Source organism: Ascaphus truei, chromosome 3 (assembly GCF_040206685.1).
Source record: "Ascaphus truei isolate aAscTru1 chromosome 3, aAscTru1.hap1, whole genome shotgun sequence".
NCBI lineage: Eukaryota > Metazoa > Chordata > Amphibia > Anura > Ascaphidae > Ascaphus > Ascaphus truei.
In genome coordinates, this window is record NC_134485.1 from 396,725,801 (window position 1) to 396,748,303 (window position 22,503).

General features: G+C 40.7%; 1 protein-coding gene across 2 annotated transcripts in view; it reads left to right on the forward strand.

The window, feature by feature from the left end:
* The first annotated feature begins 6 nt into the window (after nucleotides 1-6).
* MRE11 (MRE11 double strand break repair nuclease) overlaps nucleotides 7-22,503 on the forward strand; it is a 185,239-nt gene continuing 162,742 nt past the window's right edge. For both annotated transcript variants that reach the window (XM_075592499.1, XM_075592500.1), the window contains exons 1-2: nucleotides 7-122; nucleotides 11,034-11,194. In XM_075592499.1, the coding sequence (XP_075448614.1) occupies nucleotides 45-122; nucleotides 11,034-11,194 (239 nt within the window). In that variant the 5' untranslated portion in view covers nucleotides 7-44. The remainder of the gene's footprint in view (nucleotides 123-11,033; nucleotides 11,195-22,503) is intronic.

Below are 22,503 nucleotides of genomic sequence, written 5' to 3' on the forward strand. Positions count from 1 at the left end.
ACACCTTTAAGATCTTAGTTGCCACTGACATTCACCTTGGGTACATGGAAAAAGATGCCGTTCGTGGAATTGACAGCTTTGTGACTTTTAATGAAATTCTGAAACTAGCTCAAGAGAATGAAGTAAGTACTCCGTGCGATTCAGTTTAATGTCCCATCAGATGAAAGAAACCACCTCCATTAAATTGTCTCTTCTGCTGCTATTGTTATGGTTCATTGTGTTCCTGTTTTGTATTGTAATTACGGACAAAAGGCTGAGTGTCAAGGGCGAAATTAACAATATTAACAATGTCTTCTAACCTATTCTATCCCATTCATACCCTTTGTATACTAGAATACCCTTCTACCACACAGAACAACATGATTGAAGATTCATGTAAGATTGTATTAACATGAGAAAATTAGGTATTTGGATTGATGAGCATGATTATCTGTGGACTAATGGGCTCCATCATACAGAACTAGTTCTCATTAGGAGTGAGAGGTTTTTGTATGGATTTAATAGGCAAGTATTCTGCTCCCCAACACCAGGATGTAAATGCTGCACCAAGTTACATCTGGAAGTGAAAGTGACACTCAAACTTAGTTATCTATACTGCTGGGGCGTGCTACGCCGTGCGCGCGCACGGCAGTTATGGATGGCTGAGGTCAGCCAGTCCTCTTATACACGGGCAGCGCGCGTATGGCAGGGAGCGGGGAGCCGACAGCGGCGAAGATAGGGAAAAAATGATTTTGCGCCGCTACCGGCGCTCAAGTGTGTGTGTGTGTGTGTGTGTGTGTGTGTGTGTGTGTGTGTGTGTGTGTGTGTGTGTGTGTGTGTGTGTGTGTGTGTGTGTCAATGCTTGCACAAATAAAATAAAAAAATATTTATTAAACTTTTTTTTTCTTTAAAATTTTTTATTTGTGACTTTCTTCACTCACACAACCCATGCACACACATATACTGACACATATATATACACACACACACACACACACACACACACACACACATATTACCTGCAGCTCCCGGCTCTATAACAGGGAAAAGCATGCGGCACGTGCACGCGCGTTCACATAAGCACGGCCGCATGCAGTATAGAACAGGCCTTACACACACGATAGTCCTGGTGCTCTGTCCCAGTTGATTCCAGCGTCCCAAACCCGGATCCTGCAGTGTGTAGAAGGCAGAAGGAGCCACTCGGGTAGCGTTCAAGTACCAAAAACTTCCTTCGATTTTATTTCAAATGGTTTCACCTGGCAGAAGGTAGAACATGCTGCTTCATATACCCCTTATGTACGAGCGCTCACCCGTCCTTCCACCCAAAATAATATCCAGCTGCAGAAGTCTGGCTACGCAGTAGTTGACTTATCATGCATCTAGCGTTATGACGGAAAGAACCAGTGAATGTTCTTGCAACCAGGGACGCGGGGCATAAATATAGAAAATAATAGAAATATAATTATTCAATATGTTGGAGCAAATGTAACAGTACTACACTTATACCAGGGATGGCCAACTCCAGTCCTCAAGGGCCACCAACAGATTGTGTTTTCAGGATATCCCTGCTTCAGCAACAAAGGAGAAAAAGATCCCCTTATGCGAGAGCACTCTAGAGCGTATGATAGGGCTAAGAGACACCCTGATTGGATGGGCTGGGGGGTACCTCAGTCCAAAATGTGGGTACAGGCAGTCCTCGTTTTACAACGAATGGCTTATCCAACGCTATGCAATACATACCTATGTTCATTTTTACAACGCCAAAACGGCTTATCCAACGCTCTTACGACGCTTTGCAAAGTTGTTTATGTATATAATATATATATTATACTATACAATATATTATATTTTTATATTATATATTATGTTATATTATATATATAATGCAGTATATGCACTATATAATTACAGTATGTGTGTGCTTCATATCTTATTGTCTGCGTAAAATATTTTGTGTATTTTAGCATTAAAAATGCCTTCAGGAACGGAACCTTTCATTTAAACAGTGTTCCTATGGGAAAACGTGTTTCGCTTTACAACGTTTCGCTATCCAACGCCATTTTGAGTAACGCATTGTGTCGGATAACCGACGACTACCTGTATCAGATTCAACCTCACCCACGACAGCGTACATCTGCGTTGCCCCAAAGGCGCACAGCCTGATGGGGCACCCCCCCCCCCCCCCAAGAACTGCTCCCCTCTGCACAGGACCAGCGTGCTAAGGGTTAACATGTGCTTGTTCTTTGTTGAATCGGCAACCCCACCCACTGGAATGTTAATGAGCCAAGGGGACACAAAGATCTTGTTGTTCACAGATGCATCAGATTCAACCTCACCCACTCCAGCGTACATCTGCGTTGCCCCAAAGGCGCACAGCCTTTGGCGCAGCCGAAGGGCAGGAGCCGTTTGCTGCCGTTCGCTGATGTTAATTGATGTTAAAGCTGCTCTATTTCTATCTGAAACTCACAAGCCCTTTATCCATTGTACCCAATTTTCCTACTTTATCTGTCCATGAAATGTCTGTGAAGTGACTGTATAACCCTGTTCTTTTATTGTAACCATGTATTTTTTATAACTCTGTGCCCAGGACATACTTGAAAACGAGAGGTATCTCTCAATGTATTACTTCCTGGTAAAACATTTTTATAAATAAAAATATAAATAAATAAATTAGATTTATTTTATCTTTGGTGTGCCGTTTCCCTGCTTTTTCCCATTGCTGTGCTTCACTTATCCCTCCTGCGAGGATTTCTTCATAAAATTAAGTGGGTGTGTGGGGAGATGAAAAAAATAAAGTAACATACATGTTATCAATCCCTAAGAGAGAAACATCCCCACAAAATGAAAATAAATGTAACGGATTTATTTATAAAACTGTTTGACCATGAAGTAATACATTGAGAGTTACCGTTCGTTTACAAGTATGTCCTGGGCACAAAGTTACGATCACTTAATGTAACCATGTATTTGTCAACAGGGTATACATTATATACGAGACATTGCATGCACAGTTAGAGATAATATATATTATAGGCGTATGTAACAGTTACAGACCAGATTAAAATGTGAGACAGATTTCGTTTTGAAAGAATTTAGACCGCGACGCGGTCACGTGCTCGGTGGGCATCCAATGGAAGGGCAGATATGCCCTGGCATGGCCATGCCCCCCCCCCCATCATGGCCCCACCCCGCGCATCCCATCGCTCCCCTACAGACCTCCGATCACGACTGTAGTCTGTGCATGTGCTGCCAGGCGCGTGTGCAGCAGTGAGGACTGGGGCCGTAGCTTAAGGCTGCGTCCATAGATGGACCAGCCGTGCTGAGGCGTGCGGACGCTTAGCGCTGAGCCCCTGCATCCTCAATGAGGATGCCTTGAGAGGGGGCTCACGCGAGCGTCCGCAGGTGTGCTAAGGCTTTGGAGTTTTCAGCCAAGCGCCAAGCTGTTTTTCAGTGCGCTGTCGGCTGAAAACATCCAATCGGCCTTCAGCAGCGTCAACGTCACGGCGCCGTGACATTAACGTCAGTGCGTCGCGGGCGATTGGCCCAGCGACGTCACTGCCCCGCCTCCAACCACCTCCCCCCCCCCCCCCCCCCCGGCTCCCTTCGCGCACGCTGGCTCGCCTGCAAGTCTGTGCAATCGCGCTGACTGAAGCAGGCGAGCCTCAGCGTTAGCGCGCCTCCGCTCTCCCCACACCTCTATGGCCCGGGCCTAAGGGTGAGTTACCCTGGGAGAAGGGGTTTAAGAGCACCTTTTTTCCTAGAGCACAAAAGCAGGAACAAAGGAGCCAGCTCACAAGGTGAAAAAGAAAAACAAGCGCAAATAATATTACTAATAAATCAAAGTAGCACAGGTGATATACTATCCTTAATGAGTGCAGCTCCCGACGTAGAATTTCAAACCAAATTCAATCAGCAAACGAAGGAGAAACAGGTGAGCTAATCACATCAGGACATGAAAAGAAAGTAGAAACACAAAATAGTGCAATATTGTCTACTCCAACAAGTAATTTCAATGCGGAGAGTTCTATAAAATTTGCACTCACGTGTTTAACGTGAAATGAAAGCGTTGTGGTTATTAGAAGTTACCAACTTATGTCTCCAGACGGGTACTCCACATTCATATAGAGGGAGGGGAAATCCATATCCATAAAGTTGTCCTCCACTCTGGATGTCATCCTTGGGTGAATCAGTGATTACTAAGAAGCCCTTGTTGATGACATCCAGAGTGGAGGACAACTTTAATCAGCCCAGTACCTGCCGTGACGGCCATGGAGTGGATGCTGTTGCTGTGAATATCCTTGTCTGACCCTATGACCCAGGGTGGTCTGAATGCTCTCAAACAAAGGCACTTATGTAAGTGGAATACTTTGTGTTTTTTAAAATTAAAAACAATATTATACTATTTTTGCTTCCCCCTTCTTTTGTATATGGATTTCCCCTCCCTCTATATGAATCTGGAGTACCCGTCTGGAGACATAAGTTGGTAACTTCTAATAACCACAACGCTTTCATTTCACGTTAAACACGTGAGTGCAAATTTTATAGAACTCTCCGCATTGAAATTACTTGTTGGAGTAGACAATATTGCACTATTTTGTGTTTCTACTTTCTTTTCATGTCCTGATGTGATTAGCTCACAAGGTGAGGCAGGCTCTCCTTTACAGGGCGGTAGATGTTACTTACCTCTTATGGGGGCTGGTAAAATATTTCAGCCAGCTTTCCCAGAACCCCGCCCGCAGCACCGTGAGGAGACTGCGAGTGCTGCAACCGACCAATGGGCGGAGGAGAGGGGTTCCAGCGTCGCGTCAGGCGCAGGTATTGCATTGTGCGAGTCTGCAGAGCTCTCCTTGTACCAAGATGGCCGCTGTGTGCTGTCGGAGGGGAGCACAGTGACGTCACTTGAAATCATCAGGAGGATAGAAGGCCAGTTCTGGATCTAACATTCCTAAATCAGAATTTTCACATGGAACCGACTATCCTGTTGGCTAATTATTGAGTTAGAGTTGGTAGGATTAAAAGATCGTTGTTCTGGCCCCCGTCTGATTCTCCCTTCTCTGTGGCGGCTGTCACTCCTTAGTTGTGTATTTGTTACAAATGTAACTCCCTTTCGTCCCTGTCTCAGACTGTTGCCTAGCAACTCTGGCACTGTCCTAATTTGGTTTCTTAATGTTACCTCCAAGTTATGTTATGCTTTCTGTATACCCCCTCCAATAAAGTTACTGAAAATAGAAGGACTCTGTGCATTTAAAGCTGCAGTTCAAGCTGCTGTTTTAAAAATTATTATTTTTTCCATGCAATATGTGCATCAACAATCTGCACACTGACAAGTGATTAGCTAAATTGCCGATCGATCTGTTCTCCTGTAATCGATCGCTGGAGATTCGGCTTGGGGGAGGGGGGAGGGGGGAGGACGGGCCTTTTATATCACTGTTAGGGCTGCAGAAGATTACCCAAGATGCAAAGTTCTATGTGGAAGATTATGTGCCCAGGCAGGCACTAGATACAATTGATGCACTGCTATAAAGAGGGCAAAATGGGTGTGCCAGAGCCTGTCTCAGAAGAGGAAGGGGATGTGACTTTGTAAATGGTTGCTATAAAAACAAAAATGCTTGTTACGTGAAACATTTTTTTTAACATTTTTGTTTTTTTTAAATGCTACAAGTATTTTCTCATAGTACAGAACTGATTTATTAAAAAAATAAAATGAAACACCATGTAGGATATTGCTTGAACTGTAGCTTTAAAGGGGATACATTTAATTGCCTGATCATACTCATTAGCCTCAGTGAGCCGGGGCCAGAACAATCGTGTTCCGCATGTGTATGCTTTTTTATTGTTATTCATTTCTTTATTGTATTGCAGTCCAGTGACATTTTTCTTGTGCTTGTTTTATTTTCTCAAATATTTCCTATAGTATGTGAATAAATACATAACATTTAAAGATACTCCGAGATGCGCTTCTTCACTCTTCAAAAAAATGGCCCATTTTCTAAATATTTAATATTGATTTCAAGTAATATTCCATAAAGCAAACCACATCATCCTGCCCTCTGGAATTGAATTCTTGCAAAACAATACACCATTAAAAAAAATACTATCATTTCAATCATTTTTTTTTCTGCTTCTTGAATTCATTTCTTTCCTCAAGGCAGGATAATGTTTTTTTTTTCTTTTCTCTTTATAATGTTATTCTATGAATATAGATAAAGCATGAGTAACACAAGCTTTTTCTCCATTTATTGGATATTTCTGTGTCTTTAAATAATAATTTAGTTGAAATCTTCAATTTTATTTATAAAGTATTTGAAATGATAGATGGAACTTGTGAAATAAGAACAGTTCTCTTCATGTATATTACAGTACACTTGAAGGAAACTGAGGTTTCAAAAGCCCTGTACATTCTAATTTAATTTAAGAAGAGCACTCGTGTTTATCCTTTTTATAAAAGGAGCTATTGCAACATACAATGAATGTAAACTTCTCCAGGATCACTACAGTTGCAGTACTAGAGCTTTGAACTTTAAACAATTCCCTACATTAAAGGATTCGCCATCTGGTTTGTCGCAGATCTTCAAATACAACTTTTGTTGTATCTTAAGCAAAACACTCAAATCAATGTGAGTTCATAGTCCCTTCAACTAATAAAAGAAAATCAACACGGAGGCCACTCTTACCACCTGGTCTCACGTTTTGAGAGGAAGATATACAGTATAGATAATTGGAACATTGATCATTTCTTTTTCTTTGCTTGAATAATTAGTGGGTTTTTTTTCTGGGCATGTTTGCTTATTGTATCATAATACCAGGCACTCTATTATCTGAATTACTGCTGCTATTGCTATATTGAAAAAATGTATGTATGTGCACTCAACTGAGGTGCAAAGAGAGGGTACATGGCATGTGTACACGTAAAAATCCCCCCCCCCCCCCAGGCGCCTGTACCTGAATTGATTGAGAGCTACACTCAATGCACACTGGAATGGGGGAGGAGTGTCTGTGTATATCTGTATGTGTGTGTGTCACAGACAATGACATAAAGTCGCAGACAGGTGGGGAGAGGCAGGGGGGTAGCCTAACTTTCCTCCCGCATGCCTAACAAAACTCGGGCTCATACAAATTCTGTCTGGCTCCTATGTTTAAAACCAGAGACAGAACATGACACAGGCAGAGGTTTTAAATATATATTGCCATGCTCTGTAGCACTCCTCTTTGACACACACACACACACATATATATATATATATATATATATATATATATATATATATATATATATATATAATCAAAAAAATTAAAAATAGATGATACCGTTCTGTGGCTTTCGAGATACACTGATCTCTTCTTCCGGCGATGTTACACTGAATGAAGCAAAAGGTAAACTTAAAAACAGTGTCTCTTGGAATGTTATCTGTGCTGTTCCTTCCCCCGGTGTGGATGTGTTTTATGGCTAGAGGTGTTAAATGGTTACTGAAAGCAAGTGAAGAAAGAGTGTGTATGTGTATCAGTGTGAATAAAAATGAATGGAGAGCCCACAGTATATACAGTGCTTTACACAAGGTGTGTGTGGAGTGGGACTGGATATAAATGGTGTGGGTGGGTGTGGAAATGTGAGAGTTAGTCGCACAACTAAAAGTGTGTGTGGATACTTAGTGGTCCCTATTGGTGTATAGGGATGGAAAAACACGGAGTATTAGTATGTGTGAGAGACAGCTGTGTGTGCATACATATAGCACAGTATGTACAGACATGGCCTTTAGCGCTTATGGGACGAGAGTTCACTACTGTCAGTAATGACTCATAAAATTTCGATCTCTGTTTAGGCCACTGCTAAGTGTCCCGAACAGTTGCATAAATTTGTATTCATGCAACCGTCTCTCTTTCGGGGTTTTAAGATTACCTTTGAGTATGGCAACCCTCAGATCGTTCATCTTATGGCCAGAGTCAGAGAAATGTTCGCCAACAGGACTGTCTCTTGTACCGCGTGTGATGCTGTGGCGATGCAGGTTCATTCTCTTGTTTAGCCCCTGCCCTGTCTCACCTATGTAGTAGCAGCCCCCTGGGCATTTCATGCACATGATGAGGTACACGACATTGCTGGAAGAACAGGTGAACCTTCCTCTGATTTTGTATTCCCGATTCCTGTGTGGTATTTGTATTGTGTCCGCTGTGTAGCATTGCGCAGGTTTCGCATCTTGGGTCCTGGCATGGTTTTGTCCCGCATTCAGTTGTACTGCTGAATACAGTTGTACAACTGAATGCGGGACAAAACCATGCCAGGACCCAAGATGCAAAACCTGCGCAATGCTCTACACAGCGGACACAATACAAATACCACACAGGAATCGGGAATACAAAATCAGAGGAAGGTTCACCTGTTCTTCCAGCAATGTCGTGTACCTCATCATGTGCATGAAATGCCCAGGGGGCTGCTACTACATAGGTGAGACAGGGCAGGGGCTAAACAAGAGAATGAACCTGCATCGCCACAGCATCACACGCGGTACAAGAGACAGTCCTGTTGGCGAACATTTCTCTGACTCTGGCCATAAGATGAACGATCTGAGGGTTGCCATACTCAAAGGTAATCTTAAAACCCTGAAAGAGAGACGGTTGCATGAATACAAATTTATGCAACTGTTCGGGACACTTAGCAGTGGCCTAAACAGAGATTGAAATTTTATGAGTCATTACTGACAGTAGTGAACTCTCGTCCCATAAGCGCTAAAGGCCATGTCTGTACATACTGTGCTATATGTATGCACACACAGCTGTCTCTCACACATACTAATACTCCGTGTTTTTCCATCCCTATACACCAATAGGGACCACTAAGTATCCACACACACTTTTAGTTGTGCGACTAACTCTCACATTTCCACACCCACCCACACCATTTATATCCAGTCCCACTCCACACACACCTTGTGTAAAGCACTGTATATACTGTGGGCTCTCCATTCATTTTTATTCACACTGATACACATACACACCCTTTCTTCACTTGCTTTCAGTAACCATTTAACACCTCTAGCCATAAAACACATTCACACCGGGGGAAGGAACAACACAGATAACATTCCAAGAGACACTGTTTTTAAGTTTACCTTTTGCTTCATTCATTGTAACATCGCCGGAAGAAGAGATCAGTGTATCTCGAAAGCTCGCACAAATAAAAGCATTTCGTTAGCCACAGAACGGTATCATCTATTTTTTATATTTTTTATTTTTTTAATTATTGAAGCTCGGCTAACACGGTACTGATACCTCTACATATATATATATATATATATATATATATATATATATATATATATATATATATATATATATATATATATATATTACAAACAACAGGGGGTGCCCAGTGCTACATCCAAATGACAAAACATACATGGTAATAATTACAAGAAATAATGCTTCAGTACTAATAATAATGCTAATACTCAGTGTTCGACAAACCTATACATTTGCTCGCCCCGGGCGAGTGGATTTAACCCCCGAGCGAGTAAATTTTGGCCCAAGCAGCACACGTTTGGTACTAGGTGGCGAGTAGATTTTTTTGTGTGGCGAGTAGATTTTTTGGTGATTTGTCAACCACTGCTAATACTAATAATAATAATATGTTTTTTTAGTTAGATATTTTGGCCAAAGCATCATAAGCTTGCACACCAAATCGTCAAGGTAAACCATAATAAGTGCAAGTCCTACATTATACTCCATTCGGTTCCCTATACCTCTGTATGAGGGGGAAGAACATAATAGATTCCTTACCTGCAGCAAAATGAGAAGATCCACCATTAAAAAGGGGGAGGTGACGTGAGCTCTGGGGGAGGTGCCACAACCTCCATACAACTGATTCCAGTCAGAAATTAATTAGCACACACAATCCCAGCAAGCTCAAACGCCCACACCCACCTAATCTTGACTATATGTAATGTCACCTAGAGTGCCACTGGGATGAGGCAAGTGAATATAACAAACGGGGTTCCCAGTGCTACATCCAAATGACAAAACATACATGGTAATAATTACAAGAAATAATGCTTCAGTACCAATAATAATGCTAATAATAAAATATGGTAAAAATTAGTACTGAAGCATTATTTCTTGTAATTATTACCATGTATGTTTTGTCATTTGGATGTAGCACTGGGCACCCCCTGTCGTTTGTTATATTCACTTGCCACAGCCCAGTGGCACTCTAGGTGACATTACATATAGTCAAGATTAGGTGGGTGTGGGCGTTTGAGCTTGCTGGGTTTGTGTGTGTGTGTATATATATATGCACACACAAACCCAGCAAGCTCAAACACCCACACAAATATATATATATATGTTGTGGTTATTTTGGGGGTTCAATATGAGCTTATAGGGGTTCTGTATGTTTTGGCTCCTATGTTTGTAATATTTAATCCACCGCAGTATATGTATGTGTATATACAGGGCCCGACAAACTGGGCAAAAACCCACCCGCCCCCCAAAACACTCCCTCACTCCCCCCCCCCCCCTCACGACACCTGCTTCGGGGTCCGACGGCATGGTGCTGCCTTCTCTGCCTTCTCTGTCTTCTCTCTTGCAAATTCATATGTTCCCCCTGCAGCTCCAGTTAAAATGACCGCGCGGCGTCAAATGACGCCGCATTGCCATGGCAACGGGACAGGGTGATGTCATGCGGCGTCGCGTAACGCGGTTCCGTGTGATGTCACATAGCGTCTCGTTGTCCTGGCAACACAGCATAATTTGACGCCACGTGGCCATTTTAACTGGAGCTGCAAGGGGAAAAGATGAATTTGTAGAAGGCCGGGGGGCGCATCTGCAGGCAAGCAGTAGACAGCAGCCAAAATGTAGTCGCCCATGGCGACCGGGCGAGTGCATTTGTCGACCCACGTGTGTGTGGGTTTTTTTCCCGCCGTTCTCATACATTAGAATCTCCTTCAGACTCGAGTAAAGGAAAATAATGCATTGACATAGTAGAAACCATGTTCACAAATTCTATTTATTTGATTTCCTTGAATTAACTGTTGCAATAATGCTCTTTCATGTTACTCCCGTAGGTTGACTTTTTGCTCCTTGGTGGAGATCTTTTTCATGACAACAAACCTTCTAGGAAAACTACGTACTCGTGTCTGCAGTCGTTCAGAAAATACTGCATGGGGGACCGTCCTGTCCAGTTTGAGGTTCTGAGCGACCAGTCAGTTAATTTTGGCTATAGCACGTAAGTATGGTGAAACCCTGCCTGATTTTTACCCCCTGTGGAAGACATTGAATATGTAATGCTGGCTACATTTATATCCTAGCTAAGAGGTCCTGCAGTGTATGGGGTGGCGGAGGTCCTTCTTTTTTCCCAATAGTCAGCGCTGTAGAGGGGAAAGCAAGGCTGTAGTACTGTGTCATATTGGTGGTAAGCGAGTCTTGACCAGCGCTGGTGACTCTGCCAGTTTATTGGCTGGGTTTGCTGTGGGGCAGATTACCTGGTTGTAGTAAAGCAAGTCTTGTAGGGCTGTGTGCTGATTCTGATGTTAGTTTTGGCAGCTAGTGGCAGGATTTAGCTGTGCACGTGCAGGATTTGGCTCAGTTGATAAGTGTCTGAGAGCCAACAAACAACCACCCACTTTCACTTTCGTGTAAGTGATGTTACTGTATCATTATCATCTGTGTTTGTGTATATAACAAAACAAGTTATGGTTTTGATTGTTATTGTCACAGCAGATGAGAAACCTTGCCAGCAGGGTTATATATATATATCAATATATCTATATATCTATATATCAAATGGAAATATTCCTGTATGCTCAGTTGCATGTCTTAGGCAGGTCTGCAACCCCGCCTTTCACCATTATCACCCAGCACACAGCAATTCCACTGCAGCAAGGGATTCTGGGAAATGACATGCAAATGTGCACACAGTGTCACCTTTTGCTTCAAAGTTGTGTAAACAGGTGAACAAAAGGCGCGAACAGCTTAATAGAGTGAAATAAATAATAATAATAAAAATGATGAAAAATAAATGTGGTGACCAAACCCCCAGCTCAAACCTCACTGGTGGTACCTGTTTCACGGGTTCCAAAGATTAGGAGTATCTCAAAACGTCCAGGGGGAGCATATGGAGGAATGAGAAAACAAAACAAAATACACAAATATAAGTGCAGACGTATTGCAGTAAGTGGGATAATTAAGCAGTGTCTTGGCTCATATAGCTGTACTACTCACATGACTAAAGTGTAAATATAAGCAGTTGGCAAATTGGGTTGCCACCCTTGAAGGTATCTAGGCACCGGACCCCCTATCGATTCTCCGTCAGCATATACCGCATGTATAAAGAGAGAGAAAACTACATAGTGCGATCAATATGTAAACTTTATATAAAAAAATACGGGTAAAAAATGCGCACTTACAATGTGCTAATAGAATAAAAGCATTTATCACATAATGTGAAATGGAGATGTCCCGAGCAGCTCACCGCCTCCCTTAGGTCATCTGGCTGGCTTCCACGGCTCTGTATCCTGGATCGGAGCCTCCCTCTGTGCGCCCGTCTGATCGTATGACGTCACGGCTGCAGGGTTGGTTCACTACGGGTCGCCTCCAAGACCAAAATTGGTCTGCTGGTTTACTCAACGCGTTTCGCCCAGCTACCAGGAACTGTTCTCGGCTTCGTCAGGAGTATAATAGATTGTATGCTAGTGGCTGTTTATATACCCATATATGATGCTAATTTAGCTTAATCATTTAATTAATCAATTCAATCAACATGATTGCACTGGGAGTTGATGTTAACATGATTAAAAGTTACAAGACTTTTGTTATATTAAACTTGATAACGCGGGGAGATATCGCTATAATAGCAATATGAATATACATTACAACAGATGGTATAAATGTATCACAACTTTACCCTTAATGGGTATTATGAAATGTCATTCAACAGTGTTAATTATACTCGAACTGATTTTCTGTTAGATCAACTAGTTTATAGTAATGAAAATGAGTATCAGGCTGGTATATTTAGTGTATCTAATAGAGATGGGAAGGGAAATAATTAATTCTTCCTATGGAAAACTCACTGTTGTTGCATATAATAAATGCTATTAAAGTATCGAAAGGGAGTGTTAGTTGTTAAACATAGTACAATATCTGGTACAGATAGAATGAGGAACTTAGTCCTTTAACACGATGGTTATGTGAGAAAGCTGACCAAAAAGAGACTAATGGGGTACATCAAATGCGATAGGCATATAGATAAGATGGTATCACGCTATACTGACACTATTGGCGTGCTAGATGTTAAATTCATAATATAGTAGCTTACATAAGCACTCTTTTAAAATGGATATAACCTTAAGTAATCACCAAACACTCAGAGGGAGCAATAACCAGAGTGTTTGAGTTCTCAATTGTAAATATGGCGTGGTATGAGATTTTAGTAGAGAATCAAAGCCTACCAGTGAAGGAAACTTAGTGTTATAATGACATTTCATTCACAGTGAGTAAGAGAACATATGCAATAAGATCAACATATATAGCAATAGACATAACAAAATTATTGAGCATAATATTATGTTTACACTTCAGAGACATGTTGCCATTACAGGATATTGATCTGAAACGAAAAGCAGGCGAAAGAACGAGGAAACAAAGGCAAGGCTGAACAGTAATAATGTACAGTTTCATTAGGAGATTATTTCAAAAAAGGTGTGAGATCTATCTCGGCATTTAAACCTCTAGGGGCTAGTGTTTTGAGACGGTGAATCCAAAAGGTTCCACGTTTCAATAATTCCAAACCCCTATCCCCTCCCCTCCAATGGGGTAGCACATGTTCAATGGCTTTGAATTTTAGGCATGTCGGTTCACCACCATGAAATTCTGTAAAGTGGTTTGGGATACTATGGTTAGTTAGTTTCCTCCTAATGCCACTAAGGTGTTCAATAATTCTTGTTCTTATAGGTCTTATTGTTTTGCCTATATACTGTAACTTGCAGGAACATTCTATCATGTAAATTACATAATCTGTCCTGCAAGTCATAGAAGTGTTAATGTCAAAAACTTCACCCGTGACACTGGAGTTAAACTTTGTTTGATCTAGCGATTTGAACCGACATGCCTTACAGTTGGTGCAGCCAAAAAAGCCCTTTTTATTAAGCCATCTATTTTCCTTTGATTTGATATCCCTGAGTGCACTTGGGGCTAGTTTGTTTTTGAGGTTGCATGCTTTGGTAAAAATTACATTTGGTCTTTCAGGAATATTAGGGCCGAGAATAGGGTCATTTTTGAGAATATCCCAATGTTTGGAAATTATACTTCTCACTTTTCCAGCATCTCTGCAATAGCCTGTCAGAAATGCAAAATCAAATTTATTATTCCTGACTGTGTCCTTTTGTTTAGGCACCAGTAGGTCTCCTCTCTGTACTCCCTCTACCTTCCTCCTGACTGATTCAATTTTTTCCTCAGTGTAGTGTTTTTCCAGAAATCTATCTTTAATTTTGACGGATTGTGTATGATATTGTTCTATATCCGTACAGTTTCTTCTAATTCTAGTGAACTGACTTGATGGTACATTATCCATTTGTCACCTGCTTTTCGTTTCAGATCAATATCCTGTAATGGCAACATGTCTCTGAAGTGTAAACATAATATTATGCTCAATAATTTTGTTATGTCTATTGCTATATATGTTGATCTTATTGCATATGTTCTCTTACTCACTGTGAATGAAATGTCATTATAACACTAAGTTTCCTTCACTGGTAGGCTTTGATTCTCTACTAAAATCTCATACCACGCCATATTTACAATTGAGAACTCAAACACTCTGGTTATTGCTCCCTCTGAGTGTTTGGTGATTACTTAAGGTTATATCCATTTTGAAAGAGTGCTTATGTAAGCTACTATATTATGAATTTAACATCTAGCACGCCAATAGTGTCAGTATAGCGTGATACCATCTTATCTATATGCCTATCGCATTTGATGTACCCCATTAGTCTCTTTTTGGTCAGCTTTCTCACATAACCATCGTGTTAAAGGACTAAGTTCCTCATTCTATCTGTACCAGATATTGTACTATGTTTAACAACTAACACTCCCTTTCGATACTTTAATAGCATTTATTATATGCAACAACACAGTGAGTTTTCCATAGGAAGAATTAATTATTTCCCTTCCCATCTCTATTAGATACACTAAATATACCAGCCTGATACTCATTTTCATTACTATAAACTAGTTGATCTAACAGAAAATCAGTTCGAGTATAATTAACACTGTTGAATGACATTTCATAATACCCATTAAGGGTAAAGTTGTGATACATTTATACCATCTGTTGTAATGTATATTCATATTGCTATTATAGCGATATCTCCCCGCGTTATCAAGTTTAATATAACAAAAGTCTTGTAACTTTTAATCATGTTAACATCAACTCCAAGTGCAATCATGTTGATTGAATTGATTAATTAAATGATTAAGCTAAATTAGCATCATATATGGGTATATAAACAGCCACTAGCATACAATCTATTATACTCCTGACGAAGCCGAGAACAGTTCCTGGTAGCTGGGCGAAACGCGTTGAGTAAACCAGCAGACCAATTTTGGTCTTGGAGGCGACCCGTAGTGAACCAACCCTACAGCCGTGACGTCATACGATCAGACGGGCGCACAGAGGGAGGCTCCGATCCAGGATACAGAGCCAGCCAGATGACCTAAGGGAGGCGGTGAGCTGCTCGGGACATCTCCATTTCACATTGTGATAAATGCTTTTATTCTATTAGCACATTGTAAGTGCGCATTTTTTACCCGTGTTTTTTTATATAAAGTTTACATATTGATCGCACTATGTAGTTTTCTCTCTCTTTATACATGCGGTATATGCTGACGGAGAATCGATAGGGGGTCCGGTGCCTATATACCTTCAAGGGTGGCAACCCAATTTGCCAACTGCTTATATTTACACTTTAGTCCTGTGAGTAGTACAGCTATATGAGCCAAGACACTGCTTAATTATCCCACCTACTGCAATACGTCTGCACTTATATTTGTGTATTTTGTTTTGTTTTCTCATTCCTCCATATGCTCCCCCTGGACGTTTTGAGATACCTTTTGCTTCAAAACCATTTTTAACATGGTTCCCTATAGGCTTAAGTTTGCTGCATGGTCACAGCTTTAAACACAGGCAGGGTTACGATGCATAGCCAGAAAACCTACCCACAGACAGCCGTTTCGATCTCAATTGGTCTTATCAGTGTGGGGTTGGTTCCTGGCTATGCAATGAAGCAATGAGGATTACCATACTTAGTTAAGTTATGGTGGGTAAAAAAAAGTGACAAAAACCCTCCACAGCAAAGCATATAGGAAATGTAAATATTTGGTTTGTTAAAAATGGTTTTGAAGCAAAAGGTGACACTGTGCACATTTGCATGTCATTTCCCAGAATCCCTTGCTGCAGTGGAAGTGCTGTGTGCTGGGTGATAATGGTGAAAGGCAGGGTTGCAGACCTGTCTAAGACATGCAAATGAGCATACAGGAATATTTCCATTTGCTATATGCTTTGCTGTGGAGGGGTTTTATCACTTTTTTACCCACCATAACTTAACTATGTATGTATGTATGTAGGTATGTGTGTATGTGGGCTCCCTCCTCTTGGACGAAGCAGCCTGAGAACATGGCGATAAGGGGCTCCTCATTGCATGGTGGTGTTGTGGGATATTGCTGGAGGCGGTTGGTTGGTTGGTTTTCTGGTGCATGGGCTGGCAAGGTCTGGTTGTTTTTGTTATGGATTTGGTTTTTGGATTGTGAGTGTGTGTCTGTCTGTTTATAAGTAGACATGCACAGTCTTAGCAAGATCAAAAATCCAATCCCACAGTATTATATATGCAATAGTGCCAAATGGAGTGCAAATGGGAAAGAGACCTCAAATATATAACTGTAAACAAAGAAACCCTAATGCACGTCCAAATATGACATTTAGTTCTATCTATCTATCTATCTATCTATCTATCTATCTATCTATCTATCTATCTATCTATCTATCTATCTATATATCTATCTATATATCTATATATGTGTGTGTTTTCTTCTTGCAAGTATGGGATATTTTAGTTGTGAAAGCGTAGAAATAAAATCAATGAGTCAAGGGTTCAAAGTAACAAGTGAGTTTATCAGCACCATGGTACAGGTGAGAGAGAATTCAAATTTGAACTCAGGCCTCTGAAGAAATATTGCTTAGTATCACATTTTTATACATTTCAAAAATGAGTAATACACCGCTTAAGGGGGCTGGCTTAGAGATAAACAATAATATGATGACTTATACAAAAATACATAAATATGCTTTACATTGCTATATTCTTATCCTATATATCACTATAATGTGGGCCGCCCTTAACCTGCTGATTTTAAGAGTTACTGTGTCCAGCCCTGTGTGTACTGTAGCTGTCAGATAACAGAACCTAAGGTCAGCAGAATTATCTAAGGCAGGAAAAACCTCTTACGAATGCTATTTCAATTCTTGCATGCCTCGTAGGAATTACACAAGGGCTATAGTTACATCTAGAAGCGATAAACAGCAGAATCAAACATTCACAGATCATACACGAATAAAACAAATAAGCATTCATACAAGCAAACACTCAAAATGGCGGTTAGGCCAAAATGGAGGTGGGTGATAGTTGGTCTTCATATAGCCTGAGCCACACACATTATCTCAATCTTCACATAGTTCAATCTTCTTTTTTTTTTAATTTTTTTTTTTTTTTGGGAAGACTGCAACCAAGTCAAGGTAGACACTTTCAGCTGCTACCCACACTACCAATTCTATACAGTGTCCTTTGTATTTCTCTACTATATTTCTCCCCTCCCCTCTGGGACTCTTAACCCCTTCTTCTCTTCCCCCCTGGGACCCTTGGCCCTCATCTCATCTTTATCATCCCCTATATGATAACAGTTCAGTCAATTTGGATACCCCCAAGCCAGACCTGGTTATAGAAAGGGATACTGCAATCCTGACACTATCCATTAGCTTTTTATTAATTAAATATATTTATCATGAGTGGAAGTTCTGTTTCCACTAGTGGGGGGTTTCTGACTGAATTCCCCTTAATAGTACTTGACAATTGGTTCAGAGTAATTATAAATAATTGAAATAAAATATCCAACTGACCCTATCATTCCATATGGAGGGAGGAGATTCTCTCCCCCCCACCCCCCCATATGCACAATATCAGTATTTAGGGCTACTATATATTCATGTCAGACCACTATTGTTCATTGAGGTGGTAATTCAACATACAGCTGTACATGAATGCCGTAGTCTGTATAATTATTATTATTATTATTATTATGCATTTACTTTGGAATGTATTTGTTGCTAACCACATGAGTTATCCAGTGTCTTTACACAGACCGCGTCTTCACTTAGTACTTCACCGACATGTACACAGTGTGGTGCACATAGGGTTCTATAGACCAATCAGATTAAGAGACGTCGCTTTAAAACTTCCCCTTTTGCTATGGGACACCCCCACCCCCTACACATTAAGCCTTGAGAAAGGGTCACGCGAAACGCGCGCGTCGGCCAGATCAATCACGGGCACGCGTAGGGTAGACTGTCTGACCGCAGCACTCTGTGCACACTGTGGCATGCTACGGAACCTGTTCCTGCCCGAGGGAGACTGTATCCGCTACTAGAAACGGCTACATTGTATCCTCCACCACTGGCACCCAGTAGTGCTTTCAATTACTTAGCACTGTAGCATTCATGAATATGGGCTCTGGGTTAGTTAGCTAACATTAGCTGTTACATTTTTATGGTCACAGCTTTGAGCTAGCAGCTTATCTAATAACTCTAGGACAAACAGCTTCACCTCTGAGGTTATTTCAGTAGTAAGGAGTCTCTTCTATGAACTAGTGTGGGTGTATCAAACAACTATTTTCACCACTCACCAATCAGTTGCTGGCTTCTTTTGGCTCAGACTTACCATTTTTTTCAAGCTGACAGCTGGCACACACATGCAGATTAACCAAGCAAATATAATCTTTTAACCAGTGTGTTCTGAGGTGCTAACGAACTGAGTGCTGAAGTAACCTAGTTGTCACTACCCGTAGATACTGGTTACTAATAATTGAGTACAGGCATACCCCGGTTTAAGTACACTCACTTTAAGTACACTCGCGAGTAAGTACATCTCGCTCAATAGGCAAACGTCAGCTCACGCATGCGCCAGTAAGCACGTCCTGAACAGCAATACAGGCTCCCTACCTGTACCGAAGGTGTGCGCAAGCAGGGAGACTATAGAGCCTGTTACAAATGCGTTATTTACATCAGTTATGCACGTATATGACGATTGCTGTACATTACATGCATCGATAAGTGGGGAAAAAGGTAGTGCTTCACTTTAAGTACATTTTCGCTTTACATACATGCTCCGATCCCATTGCGTACGTTAATGTGGGATATGCTGTACAGCATTATCTATGTGTCAATTGATTTAATACAGCTCAATTTACCTTTTTTAACCTGTCCGTGTTTTAGGGTGTTACACTTCACCCAACACAGGATCTATAGTGTATGTCTATTATTTGTCAATTTGACACCACATTTATTCTAACATTTATGATTAATAAAGTATTTTAATTTTGACAAATCATTCAGACATGGGGTTTGAGTGCTACAAATTGGGTTTCTTTCTCTCCCTGTTTATCCATTAATTAAATCCATTGAATATATTTGTAATATAATTTGTAACATTTTATAAGTGACGAGTGTTATTAAACGGAGGGAGTATCTTGGGTGAGAGTGAGGGGATGAGGGGTAGATGGATGAGGGTAATAGGATGATGGGAGCAGTGTAGGGGAGAAAAGGTAATGTACAGACATGGAAAGGATTTGGGAATGAAGGTCTCTTTGTTTTTAGTACATTTAAAGAACATGTATTTATTTTGAGAACACGTTTTATGTAGATTCGCTAGAATATTTTCAGACTTTTATTTTAACAAATTTATCGCGCTATATATTATTTGTTATCGTGGTGAAAATTTTGATATTAGCCAACCCTAGTGTGCCCTGTTTAAAAATGTTAAGGGCAGCGGGATGTAGTGGGGGTATGGTGAAGGACAGTGGCGTTGTGGTGGGCCCACACACACATTGTAACGATCGTGCTCGCAACAAACCAGGACCGGACCGCGGGGCTGAGGTCAAGGCAGATGGCACGGGAGCGATGGTCATGGATACAAGCAGGGTTCAGCAACATGAAGGCAGGTGCGTAGCGCTTCAGCGTAGAAGCAGCAGTGTAGGAATGGCCTCTGGGAGAAGATCGGGAGTAGGCCATGATGAAGCCCTCTTCAAGGGTGAGATGCAGACAGGCCTCAGGAACAACAATACTGACCTCTGCACAAGGAATATGCAGACAGGCAACAGGAACAACGATGCAGGCCTCTGCAAGTAGAATATGCAGACAGGCCACAGGAACTCCGAAGCAAGTGCTGGGAACTCCAGCGCTTCAGCACGGGAAACAGGAATGGCTAAGGAAAGGATGTTTGAGGCAAACACAGTTACATCCAAGTAGAACTTGGTTTATGCTCAGCAACTTCTTGTGGGGAAGGGCTGACTCTATATAGCACACCTAGCGAATAGGGACAGAGCTGCACAGGAGGCATGCAGACTGCAGTGATTGCAAGAGCAGGCAGGGTTTATCTGGAAACTCCATAGCTCTGTAAGGAATGAGTTCCAGCCAAACCCAGGGGCGGATTCCTTACACACACACATACACGGGAGGGTGCGAGCGGCAGAGTCGGCAGGGAGGGAGCGAGCGGCAAAGTTGGGAGGGAGCGAGGGGTGGGAGCGAGCAGCAGAGTCGGAAGGGAGCGAGTGAGGGGAGCGAGCAGCAGAGTCGGCGGGGAGGGAGCGAGCGGCAGAGTTGGCGGGGAGGGAGCGAGCGGCAGAGTCGGGAGGGAGCGACACAGACTGCTGCTGTAGTACAAGTTGGTTTCTGTAGTTTCAGTCAGAATTAATCCTATAATGTTTTTGGGGTGGAGGGGGGTCATTTAAATTTAGGGGTCACGGCTAAAAAAAACTTTGTGCACTACTACCATTGGGTTGCAAAGTTTGTAATTGATATATCCAAAAGACTTCTCTCTGCAAACGTATCAACAAAATTGCTGCCTCTATTGGATTTATATGGTTTCTCTAAAGCACAGTACTGTATTTTTAAAGTCTTTTTTTAATTATTATTATTTTTAATAGCTCTTTTGTGCTCAGCTATTCTAGCCTTTCATTTTTATTTTGTCATTCCGATTTTATTTCAATTACATATAAAGCATAAATTACCTGTTCTGTTTCACAGTTAATAAATACATTAATATTATTCTCCTTTTTTGTCTTTGAATGTATTCATTTTTAGGATTAAGAGTTTTTACAATAAAGGCATTTATAATTGTAATTACCTTTTTGTTCAGTGAACAATACTGTATGTTTATAATTGTAATTACCTTTTGGTTTAACAATATTATCTCTGTTGTGTGTGTGTGTGTGTGTGTGTGTGTGTGTGTGTGTGTGTGTGTATATATATATATATATATATATATATATATATATATATATATATACTGTATATATATAGGATAATAAAATCCAACAAAAAAAAAATACAAACCACAGCATTCCTATCCCTCAGTGTATGTATTGCATGTATTGCAAATTCAGACCACAAGTTTAATATATAGTCTTCTCTTGGCTTTGTTCTTTTTTTTTTTTTTATATGTGACCTAGCACTTTTTATGTCTTTCAGTCTTACTTGAACAGTCCTTTCAAACTGTACATACTGTAATTTGAAACGCGTCAACACGTTTGTTCAACTGACAAATTACTTCTGTAAATAAATCTTAATTTATTAGTTTATATTAAACTTGTGGTCTGAATTTGCAATACATGCAATACATCAACTGAGGGATAGGGATAGGAATACTGTGGTTGGTATTTTTTTTGTTGTATTTTATTATCCTATATCTTCTAGATTTAATCCAAGATTTATATGCTCCCCAAAAAATATTTTATTTAATAATGTATTACCATCAGATTAAAGGTACAGCAATGTGGATACTTTTCCCTTAATTATGTGAACTTTCATGTTAGTAGATGGGAAGAATTGTTACATGCATAATATAAAATATTAAGGCGAGATTTATAGATGATATTCTACTAATTTGGAGTAGTAGTCAATATAATTTTCTTAATGTTTAACAACATTTGCATAGTACTAATAACTGTTTGAAATGTGAAAATAAATATTTAAAAAAATATATAGTTTATAAAGAAAAATATGGATGTGACTTTGTAAGATATATAAAAAAAACTGGGAGACTAAAACAGAATAGAGTGATTACACGCTGCTGTTTACCTACCGTATCACCCACAGCACCTTATCGCTTTATACACATTTAGAATTTAGCTGAAGCGGGGTTCACCTTGTGTTAGCCTAGAGTGATTCCAAGCAATAGTATAAGGTTGGATGGGCCAGGTCCACAAAAGGGA